This window comes from Malania oleifera, chromosome 5 (assembly GCF_029873635.1).
Source record: "Malania oleifera isolate guangnan ecotype guangnan chromosome 5, ASM2987363v1, whole genome shotgun sequence".
NCBI classification, from domain to species: Eukaryota; Viridiplantae; Streptophyta; class Magnoliopsida; order Santalales; family Ximeniaceae; genus Malania; species Malania oleifera.
This window is the reverse complement of record NC_080421.1, coordinates 1324796-1343492: the sequence shown is the minus strand read 5'-3', so window position 1 is coordinate 1343492 and position 18697 is coordinate 1324796. Positions and strand designations below refer to the sequence as shown.

Genomic DNA, 18697 nt, shown 5'->3' with positions numbered 1-18697 from the left:
AATTAAATTAATTTTCAAATAAAATTTAAAAATATAGTATAAATATATAATTATATTATATTTTATTTAAAATGTATATAAACTTGATTTTAAAATTTAGATTTTATGCTTTCAAAGGTACTAAGCCGTCAATCTAAGTGATATATCCTGCATTGGTTTTTTTTTAAATTAAATCAAACCGAAACGACGTCGTCACTGATAGACCGCTCTCAACACTACAACTGGAATGACAAAAATGCCCCGGGAGCCCCTATCGTGGCGTGCACCCATTGCATAGCCGTACAAGTTTGTAATTCCCACGTCGAACAGGAAGGACAATTGATGTCTTTTTACACCTCCCCTCTTACATTTCCACCTCTTCACACTTTTCCTAAGACAGACAAGTCCCCCCTTCCTTCTCTCTCTCTATTTCTCTAATTTATTTTTTCTCAATATCTTCTCCTTTACATTTGTTTTTATTTTTTTTATTTTATTGCATTCGATACCTCTCCCCCTCGCCGGGGCTTCGATTCGATTTGTGTCTAGGGTTAGGGTTTTGTTCTTCTGCTTTTTTTTTTTTCGCGGATCTGTGTGCATTTCTGCTCTGAGACCGACTATGGGTGCCGAAGGCGAATCAACGGAGCCGAGCTTGGGCGGTGAAGTCGTCATCAACATCCGATGCTCAAATGGATCGAAATTCTCCGTGCGGACCAACCTCGATTCGATGGTCGGGGCTTTCAAAGCCCTCCTGGCACAGAACTGCGACGTGCCGGCTGATCAGCAGAGATTGATTTACAAGGGCCGGATCCTTAAGGACGACCAAACCCTAGATAGTTACGGTACGTATGCCTTTGTTTCTTTTGATATATATATATTTGACTGTGAAATGATCGCGTTGAAAATTCAATTGGAGCAATGGTGATTCTTTTTGGGGTTTAATTTTCTTTGATGGATTGTGATTAAAGAGTTTGAGGCTTAGATGTTCGTTTTCCTAAATATTTTGAAGAACAGATGAAGGGGAATTCTGTTCAGATAGGTAATGGCTTGGTCTTGGCCCAGCACAAAGAAAAACAGTTTTACCTGGGCGACATATTTTTAGGTTCTGTTTAGATTGATGAGCTATTGAAAGATTCAAAACTCTGGTAGCCCACCCATGTGATTGAATTGAATTCGTGGTAGGCCTCTATTAATGTTGTGATTTGAATGCGTGCCCAATGTGATTATGACATTTATATGGTTGTTTACCTCTTTAATCTGGTTTATGGATGCTGAGGTGGGTCTATTGTAAAGGCGTCTTAATGGCTTTACACTGTAGATAGCTCTCTCTCTTTCTCTCTCTCTCTCTCTCTCTCCTGATCCAGGGTAATATGTTGCTGAGTATTATTTTAAGTTTACATGGCTGTTTTAAGATTGATTATTCTGCTTCGGTTTCATAGTAAGGGAATAGGGCTTCCAGAATTTGATTATGACTGTCTGGCCTGACGACACCATAGCATTTGAGGTATATATTCTTTGGTCAATTGGCGGAGGAGTATGGGGAGAGGGGGGAGATTGGGTTTTAAGATGCTTTTAACTTGTCTAAGCAAATGATAGGACGATGATCATGGTTGCAAAGATGAAATGTGCCCTTGATTCTTATTTTACAGTGCAACTACTTGTATGAGTAATTTCTACGCGTGATTCCACTAGCCATGGGGGCATTATATGAAACGGTACCGAGAGTATTTTTACAAATTTGTTTGATTGGTGTTAAGTGGCGGAAAAAGTTATGCTGATTAAGCATTGTATATTCACAAAATGATTTAGAAACAGGTTTGATGGTGATCCCTGTTTCAGTTTGGAGTTTGGATGAAGATATCTATAGTGATGATGATAATGTTGCATTAGGTATTGGTGATAAGAGATGCAACTCCTATCTGGCTGTGTGGTTTTAAAGATATTCTAGCATTCTGAACCGGCACAAAATGTTAGTCATGTTTGTCTGAGATTCACCTTTTCGATAATCAAATTTTGGCCAAATCCCCCCCCCCCCCCCAAAAAAGAAATTTAACCACTTGCTCAAAAGAGGCACTTTATTTTTAATATATTTTATCTTCTAGGCTCAAAGAGAGTACTCCAACTTTTAAAGAATGGCTTTGATAAAAAAAATGATAGAAAATGATTTATATGGCCCTATGCCAATCCACTTAGTCTGTTCCGAGGCTTTGTTGTGGTTTTTGTTGTTTTAGATTAAGCAAACTCTGGGTTTTAAAAGGATGGGGATGCTTTTTTGTCTTTCCACCAGCAATGACCCATTTGCAATGCACGTGGTATTGAACGCAAAAATAGTATGATTGAAGAAGAAGAGTATATTAAGAAACAAATATGTGAAAAAAAAAGAATGCCATTCTTTAAAATAAAGTCAGAATTATTTTGATAAATAAGATAACTGAAAATTTTGAAAATTGAACACAATGTTGAACTATGACAATTAAAGCTATTTTTATGAATTCCAAAATTAATTATGCTGTCAATGAGAAATAATCAGTCAATCAGGAGTTAGAATACTTGAAAGAAATGAAAAATAACAAGAATGCTTGAAATGTGTTAGATTTCCACTTCACTTAAAAGCTTAAGCTGTTAGGCGGTGTCCAAACTATGCATGAAGCTATTTAGCACCCCCATTCAGATGTGACCGCTTCCCCTATGTGAAAAGGCAGACAAAAGAACTTAAATAGGTGTACAAACACAAACAATACAAAGCGCACATAACAGACATGATGGAGGAATCATAGATAATAGGACTTGAGAACACAGGACCTTCCAAAGCACAGCTGATACCATGTTAGGTTACCACTTCGCATAAAAGCTGACCAACAATGTATGTCAAGTTATTAAGCAATACGGGATGAATGGAAAACAATAGGAAGTCTGCACATATTTTACTTAATATATATATATACGTATAGATATAAGATTAAAGTTGGAGTTTGTTGCACCTGGTATCAATTTAGCTTTTTGGTTGGATTTCTCTGTCTCTTTGAATTGTTCATATGACATCTGCAGTCTTATGTGATTTCCTTTTAACTATCAGTTTGTCATATTATGCCTTGAATATTTGAACTTACAATCATTTATCCTGGTATTTTATTTTATAAGATCTTGATTTGAGAATGAATTTGAAAGACATGAAGGTAAAAAAGAGCCTAAAATCCAGGTTCACAAACTCAATCTAAACCTAACTGAATGCCAAGCATGATTTATATGATTCCATTGTGATTGCTAATCTTTTATTCTCTATTTTGTAATCAAATACTCACTTCTATCCTATAGCAAGCATTTTTCTCCATCAGATAAACTTCTGAGTACTCACCTAGCTTAGATTCTAAGATCCTATATTTTGAAATGTTGGAATGTAGAGTTGGCACTATCCTTGTAAATGTTTAAGTTTTTTCAACATGTTGACAAATACGTATCCTTTTGGTTTTTTAAATAATAATTTTCAAGACCTCCTGTCCTGAATTTTGGTGGTGATGTGGGCCTTTGCTTGGCTCTGTACCATAGTTGGTTTCTTGTTCATGCTCTCTCTCTCTCTCTCTCTCTCTCTCTCTCTCTCTCTCTCTCTCTCTCTTTTTCCCTCTATTTGCTTAGTTGAGTTTTGGGCAGTAGTATATTAAGAAAAGGTTCTCTATTTGCTGATGTGATTTAAAAGAAAAATATTTTTGTTAATATTTTCCTATTCCTCATTCAAGTGCTTCCTGTTATTGTTGTCACATTTTAATTGTAGAACAGTAGAATTTTTGGTTGTGATCTGACTTTTGGAATGGTTGCATTCTGAGAACTTTGTAAATCTATGTCATGGTCACTAGAAAAACAGGGAACTGTTGCTAAGGCTGCCAAAATGTTTCTTCTTTCTTTTCTTTTCTTTATTTTTTCCCCAGCTTTTCACTGAGCATGACCTTTCCCTTTGTTCCTTTTGTGTTGAAGGTTTGCAGGCAGATCACACTGTTCACATGGTTCGTGGTTTTGTCCCCGCTGCATCGACACCAGCTCCAGCCACTACTAATGATGGATCTCCTAATGCTCCAGGAGTTGCACGGAGTGTTGGTGCCAGTGAAGGTGGGGGATTTGGTGGAGGGATTGGTATTGGGGCATTTCACTTTCCTGGTCTGGCTTTTGGTCTAGGTGGCGCTGGCGCTGGCGCTGGCGATGGCACTGGCACTGGCACTGGCACTGGCACTGGTACTGGAACTGGAGCGGGAGCTGGAGCTGGGACGGGAGCTTCTGGTTTATTTGGAGCTGGACTTCCAGAGTTTGAACAAGTTCAGCAACAACTGACTCAGAACCCCAATATGATGAGGGAAATAATGAACATGCCGGCCATTCAGAGCCTAATGAATAATCCTGATCTAATGCGCAGCTTGATTATGAGCAATCCTCAAATGCGTGAGATTATTGACCGGAATCCTGAGCTTGCACATATACTCAATGATCCTGGTATTCTCCGACAGACATTAGAAGCTGCACGGAATCCTGAGCTAATGCGGGAGATGATGCGAAACACTGACAGGGCAATGAGTAACATTGAATCTTCTCCAGAGGGATTTAATATGCTCAGGCGTATGTATGAAAATGTTCAGGAGCCATTCTTGAATGCTACAGCAATGGCTGGAGGTACTGGAAATGATGTGGGATCGAACCCATTTGCAGCTCTTTTGGGCAACCAGGGAGGGGCCCAAGCCAGAGAGGGGTCGAATAATCCTTCCACCACTGGCTCTGAAACGAGTGCAGCGCGTACTCTCCCAAATACTAACCCACTCCCTAACCCATGGGGCAACACCAGTGGTAATCTTCACTCTCTTCTATTTTTTATTGAGGCATTCTGTTGACAGTCTGCTTTACTTTTCCCCCTCTGTAGTTTTGTGATAGAGAAGTATGCATCTTGGAAAGTGATGAATTCTGATACTTTTTAAAATTGGTAGCAAGCAGGGGTCCTCATACTTCAGAAAGTGATGAATTCTGAGTACCATTAAAATTGTGTTTGGTTGTTAAGATGTGAAGTTAGTAGCATACAAGTATCTCATCATTTAAATACCCTAGCCACCTTTTTGGTTGATATATGATTGAAACAATAAAAACACAATAGAACACATATTAAAATATTATAGCAAAAAATAGAAACTATTATAATTATTCTGCTTAATTACTATGTTTTGGAGCTCACTTTTGGTACTGCAGGAACAATTTGATTGTACATAACGATTGAAAAATAGTGAAAATATTTTTTTCATGTCTTTTTATTATTATCATTATCTTTTATAATTTTTAGAAATTTTATATATGTTTATATTTTTTTGGGTAAAATCCTGCTACACCTTGAGTGTTTTGAATATGACGCCCCACCCCTGAGTTTTCAAGAACTACCAAAAAACCTCTTGAGGTTTAATTTTATTGAAAAAATGAACATTCCGTTAGTTGACTGTTAGTCAATTGTTAAGTCTAGGGAAAAAAGTAAAATTTACTCATGATAAAATTACAATTTTACCTTTTCAATCAAATTTGAAAAGATAAATTAAGAAAATGACATTAATACATTAAGTTGGTAAAATTGGTCAATTAAGTACATTATGTATCAAATACCCAATGACTAGTTCGAGTCAACCAATTGACAGAAGCACAGCAATATAATTAGACTATTATCTCAAAAGAAAAAAAAAAATATATTAAGAATAAATAATATTAATAATTCAGAAAAATACTTTGATGATTGTATTGTTTCAAAATATTTATTATATACATCCCATGCAAATTAAATGACTAAATATATCTTTAAAAAAAATAAAATATAGTTTAAAAATTGGCCCAGATCAGCCAGTTTGTTGAATTGCAACTTGCCTTCCGGCTCTAATTGAATATTATATTTAATAACGTAGCAACTTGAACTAAATTAGGAAAAATCAATGAGTTGCCTCGAACAAAGGTCAACTAATTAATATAAATTCGACTTCTCTTTATTCATTTAGCATTAATGTTTTAATTTACACTTCTTTTAACACTATGTTTGGTAGGTTACTTGATTTAAAAATATTAAACTATTTTTATTTATTTTATGATGTTTTTAGTCATTAACGGGACATTTGGTATCACTGTAAAAAATTAGAAAAACGAAAGCCAGAAATGAAAACCAAAAACTAGAAATAAAAACTAAAAACCAAAACCAGCAACCTGTTTGGTTAACATTTATAAAACTAATACAAATTAAAAACCTAATTAAAAAAATTCTTATTTTCATCTTTAAATCAAAATATTATTAAAATATGATTAAAATTATAAAATTACAAATAATAAGTATTTAAAAAATTACTATAATAAAAATAAAGGGCTTTATTATTATTATTTGAAATTTATGTATATTTTTATTTTAATTATATTTAAAATCAGATGATCATTTAATTTTAATTTTAATTTAAAAGTGTATAAAATAATAACAAAAACTGTTTCTGGATGTTAAAATTTCTGGCAACAGTTTGCCAAAACAACTGAAATTTATAAAATCTGGTTTTCAGTTTTTTGGCAGACAATTGAAAACTAGCAATAGAAACAAAAAGCTGACAACAGAAACAAACGCGTTTTTGTAATTTATTTTCCCATTGTGGAGAAACAGAAACAAAAAACAGCAACGATGCGAAACAAGCCCAATAAATTACGTTTATCAATCATTTTGTTGCATTATAATTAGTAATTACTTGCTATTTTTAATGATTAATAAATTTTTTTATATCTATTTTAAAAAATTTGAAATAATAATTTTTTTTATGTGGATATCAACTGATTGATCCAAAGTGATTAATGAATTTGAGAATCGGTAAGGTCTTTGATTCAATTGGGCAGATTTCAAGACAATATATTAATCAATTTTCTTAATTTAATTTATTAAGTTGATGTAATTTTAAATTATCATTTTATTATGGGTAAAATTCATTGTTTTTCACATATACTTAACAGTGGACTAATGTAAATAAATGGAAGTTTCATTTTGTCAATAAAATTAAACTTCTGGAGGGTTTTGTAGTAGTTTTTGAAAACTCAGTGGGTGGAGTGTCATATTCAAGAAACTCAGGGAGTGTTATTGGATTTTACCCTTATTTTATTTATTTTGTAAATTTGCATAGACATTTAATTTTAATTTTAGTTAAAAAATATGTATGAAATGAATGATTTAATTCATAAAAAATAATTCTGCATATATAAGTAGTGCACCAGTTGGTTGCTAAAACTACTGAAAGTTCAAATCTAGTTTTCTGCTTTTTATAAGGCACAGAACAGATAACTAGCAACATAAACTAACACAATGTCATACTTTGTTCCTTTAGTATACAACAAAAAGCAAAAACAATACCAAATGACCCCTTAGTTCGGATGGAAATACAACGTAAAATGTTTGTCCACAGAGAGAGAGAGAGAAAGCGATACAATGGGATGAATACACATTGGATAAATTGAGGAAGGATTTACAAGATTGCCAGGGCTGCTGAGTCTGCAACATTGAAGGGTGTTGAAAGGTGGCTGTTGCATGGTTGAAGCTCAATTGGTGCATTAGTCAGTGACACAAAAGGGTACTGGTGAGTGCTGGCAAATGATCAAAATTTATTTCATGGCCCTCTCTCCAATGTTGGATGGGAGGCGAGTTATCAGATGGATTGTTTTCACCCAACATTGGAGACTGATTTTAAAGAATAGGACCAAAGGATTGTGAAGAGTCCTAAACATAAACATGTATAGTTTAGTTAGTAGTTGGGTGCATGTGTTTGTTTGTAAATATATGTGCCTTAGGTTTTTATTTGCAAATTTATTATGTTCCAATATTTTCTAGAAAAGTAGTGTGAACATCCATGAAAATACGTTTTTTTCTGAGTTTGGAGTTGGAAGTTAATGTGTGATTTCCACTTGTAACTCCTTCCTCCTGTCTTCTTCCTCTTCTTCCACTCGTACCCTCTCTCTCTCGCTCTCTCTCTCTGTTGCTCTCTCTGGCTCTTTTTTGCTCTCTCTTTCTCTCCACTCGCTCCTTTCTTGCAAATCCTTACTGTTATTCTGCATCATTTGGTATTGGAGCAAGCCACGATCACCCCCATGCCATATCCATCTCTGTTGAAGAATCATTCCAAATTCCAACCATAACCAGAGACCCTTCTGCTGCTGTCAAAGCCATAGATCAGAGATGAACTGCACCTCCTTTCACTGCAATCGCTATCACAGTCCATAATCCCTTCAATGAGAACACTAGGCAATGCAATCACAGAAGCCACTGAGATCTGAGTGTTCTAGAGAAGTAGGACCAATGCCTTTACTTCAAACACTAGTTTTCCGACATAATCTCATGATATCTCCACTACCCACAGAAACAGATGCCCTCAAAACTCGAAGGCCCCCTCCTCAATATCCCATTTCCTTTGCTATTTGGCCACGTGTATGGTGCCATGTTCCGACGACAGAATCTCCTTCCACTTCAAAGCCTCCAATTTCCTGGACTCTTACCATCACACAGTACGACCATTAAATTACCATCCTCCAGTGTACGTTCACTCCAAATTTAATCATGCAAATTTGCTGTCAGAGGATCATGCCCTTCATGTATTGGCAACGTGCTTGTGGAAGATTTTCCACCTTCATTTGCTATTTCCAGAAAATGTAAACCAAGTATTGGAGCCACAACTTCGTGCTTTCCTGGGCTATACTTTGAAGCTGCCCAGTAGAATTCGATTGTTACTGTTATACCCATAGTTGAGAGGATCAATTGCCACTGCCAGCAAGGATAAGATGTTATTGCTGAATTTTGTGCGTAGTCTGGAAGAATTTTTAGTTTTTTGTGGGATTCTAGATTAAAGGTGAATTTGAAGATGTTTGTGAGAAAGTGGAGAGTCAATTTTGAGGAAAATTGCATGAATTGATTGGGATTAGTTGTCAGTGGTACTTGAGGTTTTTGCTGAGATACATTTGCAGTTAAAAAAAATCAACATGGAGATTACTGTTGAATTATAGGAAAGGTAGACATATTTTCCAGTACGGTGCAAAATATGAAAATGCTTTGGGGATCTTTACTAAAATTTTGACAAGCTAGCAACTAAAGTTGCAGCCTTGGATAAGAAGAATTTTTTTTAGATAGTAAAATAATTCTATTAAAATAACATAACTACAATGAAATGAGGATTAGAAATCCCCCAATTAGAAGCACAAAAGAAGAAATGAAAAAAACTAACAAATTCCATCAAAGTTGCTTTCCAATCCCTTTGAATGTTGGACAGAAAAAGACCCTCAAGACCCCCAAAAGAATGAGTGCAGAAAGAAGCAAGAAAAGTAACTTTCTCCCAAAGCAATCTTGGGGAGATCTTTTGATTTTTAAAAGCTCTAGCATTCCTTTCTAGCCAACGCAACTATGAAATTATATAAACAGCGCAGTCCCAAAATATTTTCTCTCTCCTTTTCCCAAAGCCCCCAAACTTCACTTTCAAAAAATCCTGAATTGTTGCTGTAGCCACCCAAACCTCACTAGAGTATGAAGACAAATTGTTGCACATGCATCTTGCTGCCTTACAATGCATGAACATTGAACAAATGACTAATAGTCTCATTAGAGTCATTTGCACATCATACAAATATTTCGACTAAGGGTTTGAAAGGGCCTCCTTAATTGTAGCATATCTTTTGTATTGATATTTGAAAGAAGAAAGTGAGGCACAATTGCTATGATTCTCCACACTTTTGACTTGTGTGAAGATTTATGGTATGGATCTTCTGATCAATTTGATGATTGGGTAATGAGGCTTGAAAGTTCTATTTGGCCAAATTGAATTGAAGGGAACTCTTTGAAATTGGTGGATTAAATGACAACAAATATTCAAAAGGAGGCAATATGGTGAGGATCAGAGCATGGGATTAGATGAAGTCGGCCATGCATGAATAATTTTACCTACTAACTACAAGCAGTGTGTGCATCTACAACTTTTTGATTTGAAGCAAGATGTCATTCGGATGTGATGAATGATGATTACTTTTTATGGGATAGGATTAAGACAACTATGCCCTCCAAGTTTACTTCATGTCATCTGATCGCATTGGGAGAAGCAGTACAGGTTTTCATAAGATAGAAGAGGATCTGCAGCATATTTCTCTTTGGTTCATAACGACCCTTGGGCATGAGGACCACCACTGGAGCTGTGCAAGAGAAGTTAGTTGAGAAGTTAAGTGAACGAGTTCAAACAATGACTCCTTCGAAGGCTCTTGAGCATTTCGGAACAACTTCTTTGATCCTGCTAGCAATTAAGTATGTCAAATGTTGGGGTTTTGGGCATCAAGCTGCACAATGTTCGAACCATGGTCTTAAAATTCCACAAAATTGTCGAAATTTCCATTGAAATCTCTAATTTTCGTCACTCTTGGAATCAAAATGGCAGTCGATCTCTGTCTTGCATAATTTTTGTCGAAATTTCTACGAATCATTTAAAATTTATCGAAATCTCGAAATTTTAGCGAAACTTGTTGAAATTTTAACTATGCAATGAAATTTGCTCAGAATTCAAATGAGAGATATAGGAGTGAAGTGAAATTTCTCTCTTAATTTATTTTATTTATTTTTATTGAAACCAAAGATTATTACAAGTGCTTTTGAAATTATATGAAAAATTAATCTTACTACAACATTTTATTTAACCATTCATGTCTAAATTATCATTATTTGTGTAATAAATAATATTTAATGATTTATGAATGTCATTTGTGTTGACCATTTCTAAAGTTTAACAAAAAAATTCATGCTTTACTACTGATTTCCATTATTTTTTCATATCAAAATTGAAATTGATATCGAAATCAAAATTTCCGTCGAAATTTCCATACTTTTGGAGCTTTGAAACTTGAGTTGAAATCGAAATTTAAGACCTTGATCCTAACCAAGTCCTGTGAATTGGAGACCAATTAGAATTTTTGCTGACTTAGGTGATTTGTCACAAGCAAATTTGTACTTTAGTATTGATCCAAGTAGTTATATGGATGTGGTTTCTAATGATGAAATTGTCAGGAAGTTGAATTTGAAGGTTGAACAACATCTTGATCTGTACAAGACTGCTTAGGTGCTTAAAGTTCCATCATTATTGCTTGCTTATGTTCAAGATTGGTTCTATTATAGGGAGTATGCAGTATGACATCCTTTCTTGGAATATTAGCCTCATTCTTTTGGCATGCCCCTAGTGGTTTGATTGGTGGGTTAAACGTGATGCTTATGAAAACTTATATACCTTCTCTATTGAAAAGAAGAGGTATAATTTGATAGGATCCCAAGCTCTTCCACTAGCAAATTGAAGTGCACCACTTATTCATTTTTTATGAAACATGATGACTTTTTTTCATTGTGCTGGACTTCTTGGTTCTTTCACCAACTCAAAGTAGTTTTTTTTTTTAGAAAAGGGGAGAGCTTGATGTAGGATGGGTATTAGCCTAATATGTCATTGAATAAATCAATTTTTTGACTCAATTTAGAGGCCTTGAAGGAATAAGATCAAAAGATTGTTGGATCCTAAACCCAAACATGTTTTTTTTTAATTAGTAGTCAATTATATTTGTAAATATATATGTTTTTAGAGATTTATTTGTAATTTTATTATGTTTCAATCCTTCCCATGAAGTATTGTGCAAACATCCATGTGAAGACAATTTTCGTGAGTTTGAAGTTGGAAGTTAACATTCGATTTTCCTCTTGTTTCTCTTTCCCCTCTTGTTTATTTTTTCTTGTTCTTCTTCTTCCTCTTCTTTTTATTTCTCTCCACTATTTCCCTATTTCTTGTAAATCTTTACTGTTGTTTTGTATCCATTTGTTTCCTGCTCTCTCTTCCCCTCTCTTCTAATCATGGAGGAGAAATGTTTACTTTTAGGGTTAAGATGTACTTATTTCATATTTATATTAGCATTGTAGTTGGTAGGTTATCTCCACATGCTTTTTAAGTCCAAACCACCAACTTACTTGTTATCTTAAAATTCATTAACCTTATTATTTGTGTTCTAAACAACTAAGTGGGGTTGAGTCGGGTATGATTGGGTTGAGCGGGTGATGTAGCATCAAGGTGGGAAATGGGGAGAAAGAGAGTAGATAGCAAAGTAAAGGATGAAGAGAGTAGGAAGGAGATATAGGTAAGGATGTATTTGATTTGAGTCGAGTCGACCTAGTGTTGAATTCAGAAATTGGCTTGACAGGAAAAAAGTTAGGCTCAAAATTTAAATAGAACTTGATCAATCCTGTATTTTCTATACCTTGAACTCAACTTGATGAAACATCTTTAAAATTCAAGCTCGACTTGGCTTGACTTGATTCACTTGAGAGGAGGACCAAATTCATTGAGCATGTGTGTAGAGGAACAAAGTTGAGTGAAGGTGGACTAACTTTTTCAAGGAGTGCTTGCACAGAGGGGTAGAGGTGGGCGAAGGTCAACCATATCTACCAAGGTGCATGATCTACATTGGGTTTGTGGCGAGCATGGTGGTTTGATGACCAGACTACCAAATTCGCTAAGTAGCACACTAGATTTGCCGAGGAGCATAGTAGCATAGCAAAGGTGGTGCTATGTTAAAAGGGATAGAGGTGATTGAAGGTGGTTCGTTGGTTTTGACTTCCCAAGGAGCTCACTAGCTCTGCCAAGGAGCCCAACGATGAAGTGAATGGTGTCATGGTTGTGGTGGATAATGATGTGGTGATTGAAATTTGAAATCAAAACCTAAGTTCTAACGGATACTTGAGAGTAAAAACTCATGCAACCATGTTGTGTAGCTTGTGCCTTCCTCATGGGCCTTTGCTTCACTTTTTTTTACTTTTAAGTTAAAAAAAATATAATATAATATTATTGCATCATATTATTATATTATATATTATATTTTATATATGTATAATATGGAAGCTTGATTAATCTTGCAAGTTGGCATCTGGAGACTCAACTCAATACGAAGCTCGAGTATGTCGAACTTGATCCCGGCTAAGGCGAGTTACGGGTTGATTGAGTACAAGCTTGCAAGTTGGCTCGACTCATTTTCACTTTTAGATACATGGGGTTTTTTTTTTTGGGTTGGGAGATGGGGAGGGTACGTGTTTACTTTTCAATTCAAAACATCATTTATCAACCTTTTTACAACAGCATAACCTATTATTCAACATAGAAAAAAAAATAGAATTAAAGAAATTACAAATAAACCCCACGCTATTTAAATAAAAAACCACCTAAGACATGTAAATTAGAAACAATTCCTTGTAAACATAATCCTAATTAGTTACTCCTGAATCTATGGGCTTAATACTCGATGATTACTTAATCAATAATTTTGAATAAGTCACAAATGAAGGTCCATCCATTGTCTGATTTCATGTTTTGCCTCAAATCTCTCGTAGTTGGAAAAAATCAGTCTCAATGTTTGAAATGTTGGAGGATGAAAAAAACAAGCACTCAACTTTGAGACTCTTTGAAATCTAGTGCTTGAGTTCCTTTGGCAGCACGAAAGAAAGAAAAAGAGTGAATTGAGAATTGGCATCGAACACATCAGGAATGAAAAACTAAATGATAGGAGTGTTTTAAAACTTCATATGTCCTCAAGTGCATGCATTTCCTTTCTTATAGTGTCTTCAAGTTGAGCAGCTTTGACATGATTGATGTTGCTAATGACTTTTCCTTAGCTTGTTGGTAGAACAGGTTTCAAAATAATTTTTGTCCTAGTGAAAGGCGTGGTTGGTATTCTCATGCCCTTAAGTCACACTCATATCATCTAGTCAAGGAGAACCAAGGGTAGATGGCCAATATTCATGGACATGATATTGCATCTAGCATTATCAAAATAGTCATCCATAACATCTTTCACGAACATGCAATGTTATGAATCAAATACATCTCATGCGGCTTACTGGGGTTCCTGATGAGGTTGCATCTGATTGACACCAGTTCTATAAACCGCATTGATGAGGCACTTTCCATCAATGATGATGTGGGGGAGGCGGTGCAAAGTCAGGGTGCAACAGAAAGAAAAGGTAAAAAAAAGTATAGTAAGAGAAATTTTAAGCAGGTGGGGGTACAATCAGGGTTAAGTCTGAAGTTAGAACCAAGTTGATGATGTGACAGTGCCATCAACATGGTTGAGAGCATGTCTCAAGTGAGGCAGCTAATGTAGTGTGGAAATGGGCATTCTGGGTTAAGTTCAGCTGGCTTGACTGGTTATGATAAAAGGAAGTGTGCAGGGCTGGGTGGGCTATTATTAAACACAATAAGTTTTACTTCTTTTTTTATTGGGCTTGTGTTTACCAGAAGAACTAATGTTTTCAAGGAAGGGAAAATAGGAGGCAGAACGTGGTTTGGTTGCTCAGGCCACCCCCTTGAGAAGGGCAGGCGTATGCTCTAGCAAGGTAAACTCCACAGAAGTAAGGACTATCGTAGAGCAGTAGGAATTGCAGAAATCATATAATGAGGGAGAGAAGAAAGTTAGATAATCGGAAATGTGAGAGAGAGAGAGAGAGAGGATACAGCAGTTGCATTAAATCTGATGATGGTGAAAAGGCTTTATTTAAAATTATATTTTAAATTTTTAACTATAAATTTAAAATTTTTTGGAAGTATAGTTATGTTATCATGCTAATGTCAATTAGTCGAACCCAAACCGATCAGATCGGTTGGACCAGTCAAATCAAGAACTGGTTGGGTCTCTGATTCACTTACTTGTCTGATTGTCAAGACATTATACTTAATTGATCGATTTTTGCAACTTAATTTATTAGTTGATGTCATTTTCTCAACACAGTTGAATGAAAGAGTAAAAAATATAATTTTCTTTAAGGGTAAAATTGTTTTTTTTCTAATTGACTTAACATTGACTAACGAAAGGTTTATTTTGTCAATGAGATTGAATCTTTTTTTTTTTTTTGGGGGGGGGTGGGTGGTTGTTGGTAATTTTTAGACACTGAAGGAGTGAAGTGTCATATTTATTAAACTCAGGGAGTGTTGCTGGAATAAGTTCAATGTGTATGGCTCATGCTTTAAAACGTGGAACATTAGGGATATTCCTGAATAGATATATTGGTGAAAAGTGTTTAATTCACATGTATATCTTGGAGAGGTCTTTGAGATGTTTCTAAATGCAGAAGAGATTTTCACTTAATAATGATAAAACTAGACTTATATGTGATGATCCCCCACTTTTATTTAACTAATAAAATGTTATGTTATGTGAAAGACATTGAGTTAAACTTTGAATCGATAGATTTAACATCCTGGAATGAAAATGTACCATGTTTCAGAATGCTTGTACCAGTACGTGGTTCGCTAGGGTGTTAGTGTTTTCGGGTAACTATGTGCGGGAATTTGTTGTTATTTAAAAGATATTTCTTTGCTACGGGATGTTAATTTAATGTTACTAATATACCTTTCAAATAAAAATTGGCAGGAGGTCCTCCATCAAACACTACCACAAGGTCTGCATCTGCTGGGGATGCAAGAGCACCTGGTACTGGCGGTTTAGGAGCTCTTGGTCTTCCTGAGATGGAACGCATGTTCTCAGGCATGCCTGATCCGGCTTTGTTGAACCAGTTGCTGCAAAATCCAGCTGTGTCACAGATGATGCAAAGCATGCTCTCCAATCCCCAATATATGAGCCAGGTACCGTAAGAACATGTTAGCTGAGCAGAGGGGTTCTTTTAAATTTATTTGACAATGGGGTTCTTTTAAATTTATTTGACATTTCTTTGAATCTTAGATTCTCAACTTCAGCCCGCAACTGCGTACCATGCTTGACTCAAACCCTCAATTAAGAGAGATGATGCAAAACCCAGAACTTCTGCAGGTACTGCTTAAAATATCTCTTGATCTGGGGACGTGTCTGCTTATAGTGTATCCATGCAAAGACACACATAAATGAGCATCTGCATCTTGATTCTATGTTGGTCTGGGGGCATGTGTCTGCATACAGCATATCCACATATAGACATACGCGATGGCATATCTGCATCTTCATTCACTGGTGGTCTGTGGGAGTATGTGTGTGTGCATACAGTATATCCATGCATAGACATACATACAGGCGTATCTGCATTTTCATTCTCTTGTTGGTATGTGGGCGTGTGTCTGCATACAGCATATCCATGCATAGACATATGTTGAATACCTATCTTCATCTGCATTGGCATATTGTTGCCTACCTTGGATCTCCCTCATTTTTTTTTAATGTTTCTTGTTCTGTTGATTGGGAATTGCTCATGCTTGACCTTTATTTTTCTTTTCGTTTTTAACTACTGCAGCAGATGATGGCTTTCCAGCAGTCACTTCTATCTCAGCTTAATCGGCAGCAGTCTACTCAGTAAGTGATAATGTATTCCTCCCTCTGTAACAACTTGATTTGGTGGCTGAAACTTAAGTTGCATTTTTTGAATGAAATATTGAAATATAGCTCAGATGATTGGTATGTGTTTGGGTGAGGAGGCCATTTTGCTTCAAATAGCATTTGAAAAGAAATTATTGCGATTTCTTTTGGGTACTCTTGTAGCATTTATAAGGGCACCTCTATTGCAACAATCTTGGTATTTTGTTGAGATATTGCAGAAAACATGGGGAGCTTGCTTTATTTTCACAATGTATAGCAATATTCTGATTTTTATCTCTAGCCAAGTATTTGGCAGTGGTATTGCTGCAATTTGTTGACGAATTCTCTGCTACCATTCCTTTTGCCCTGGTTTTAATTATTATTTTCAATGTTTCTCTTGCAGGGAACCCACTCAGACTGGTGGGACTACGGGTATTTAAGACAACTCGAATATGCAAATTTAATTTTTCATTTCATCATCTATATTTGTTCATTTGGAAATGCAACATTATTCCTGTATGATATTCTTTTCCGACACAGGGACACCCAATAATAATAATAATAATACGGGCCTCGATTTGTTGATGAACATGTTTGGTGGACTTGGAGCAGGCAGCTTGACAGTTCCAAGCACACCTGATGGTTAACATTCTCATCTCTTTTTGTCACAATATAATGTTGATTCTCGATCCTCAATGTATGCCCTTCCGCTGAAAATTTGGCTTTTTATCTTTGTAGTACCACCGGAGCAGCTTTATGCAACTCAACTTTCACAGCTTCAAGAAATGGGTTTTTTTGACACACAAGAGAATATCCGAGCTCTGCGTGCGACTTCCGGGAATGTGCATGCAGCGGTGGAGCGGCTCTTGGGGAATCCTGGTCCGTAAAAGTTTCAAGTCAGTTTCTGTTTTGCCATTTAATTGAGGAGTCTAATATGTGGGCATGTAAGACTAAAAAAAGTCAATTTGGAGTGTCTTCTAAAGACGGCAAAAGATCTGGGGATTATCGGATTCCATTTTGAGCATGTGAATAAGCAAGTACGCACTATTGATAGTTAATAGCTGTGAACTTGTCCATATGGACCATGGGCGTACGCATTCCTGTGACTATATTGTTGCCCCCCCCCCCCCCTTCTCTCTCCCTCTCTCTCTCTCTCTCTCTCTGTGATCGTTCGTGTACATACAGATTTTTTAAGTATTGGATGAAATGTTTGTTATATTTATGATTTCTTGAGGATTATGGCCTTTAGACTATCACTCATATTCTATGTATAAGCATAGTCATGTATTGGGTTTGCAGGTGCAGTTACTGAGGTGGAAGGGTTAAATGATACCTCCATGCAAAAATAAAATCTGATGAAGAATCTGAACTAGTGTTTTTGGTGAATTTTTAAACTCAATTCTCATGTTAATGTTTTAAACCTAAATGCCGATTTTGTAAGAAAAGAAACATATTGAACTCGAGTTTGCCTCCATCGTCCACCTCTCTTTAATTAAATGGAGCAGATAAGCGTTGTAGTTGGTGTAGTAGCTTTGGGTCAAATGGTTGTGGGTAAGAGTAGCAATGAAGAAAAATGGAGGGAAATTTGTGAGTAATGAAAGAGTCATAGGCTGTGTATATTATAAGCAGATTACCAATTTATTAGAAAATGTATGCCCTGTTGCTTTTGCTAGGCATCCGCACAATCTCTCTCCCTCTCAGTCCAAGCAAAGCATCACCTCAGTCATTGATCCCTTCTCAAGTCTTACGAGTAGCCTTACGATCTAATTGTGCTTCTCACAATTACAAAATATCTCAATGCAAATTTTGTATTTACCATCACCGTTACCTGAGTTTGCGACAAGTGCTCGACAACTCGTTACTACCAATTGTCTCCATTGTAGCTTTGGCGAATTCTACAACCACAGCTAGTGCTAGCCACCACCATTGACTACTTCGATGTTAATAAAAAAATTTTATATATTGTACAATCACCACAAGTGCTGGCCACCACCATTGATCACTTTGATGTTTATAAATTTTTTTTTGGTATATAAGTTCCAAGTTGCAAACCCGTTGTTCTTGTTAGATTGTTGTAGTTCTTTTTTCCTCATTGTTTCTTTGTTGTTTAAGAAAATAAAGACTATATTTAATACTGTATAGTTTGAAAAATAAGAATTGTAATTAATTCTATTGATCAAGTAGTTTTTATAAAAAAATAAAAAAAAAATCGTATTAACCTTATTCTAAATATACTTGATTCTTAAAGTCGAGTGCATATAAGAAGGATGGAGGACCTTGTGGGCATATTTTGACAAAAATATACATATTGAGAATTACTATTGATAAGCATAAGATGTGGACATCAAAGAAAATGGAGGAGTTG

General features: G+C 35.7%; 1 protein-coding gene across 1 annotated transcript; it reads left to right on the top strand.

Moving 5' to 3' along the window:
• The first annotated feature begins 361 nt into the window (after positions 1 to 361).
• On the top strand, positions 362 to 17548 carry LOC131156554 (ubiquitin domain-containing protein DSK2a-like). Its single transcript, XM_058110336.1, has 8 exons — positions 362 to 818; positions 3946 to 4803; positions 15421 to 15632; positions 15730 to 15816; positions 16271 to 16329; positions 16736 to 16764; positions 16873 to 16974; positions 17071 to 17548. Exons 1-8 carry the CDS (start codon positions 596 to 598, stop codon positions 17217 to 17219), a joined length of 1719 nt encoding a protein of 572 aa, XP_057966319.1. The 5' UTR covers positions 362 to 595; the 3' UTR covers positions 17220 to 17548.
• The last annotated feature ends 1149 nt before the right edge of the window (positions 17549 to 18697 follow it).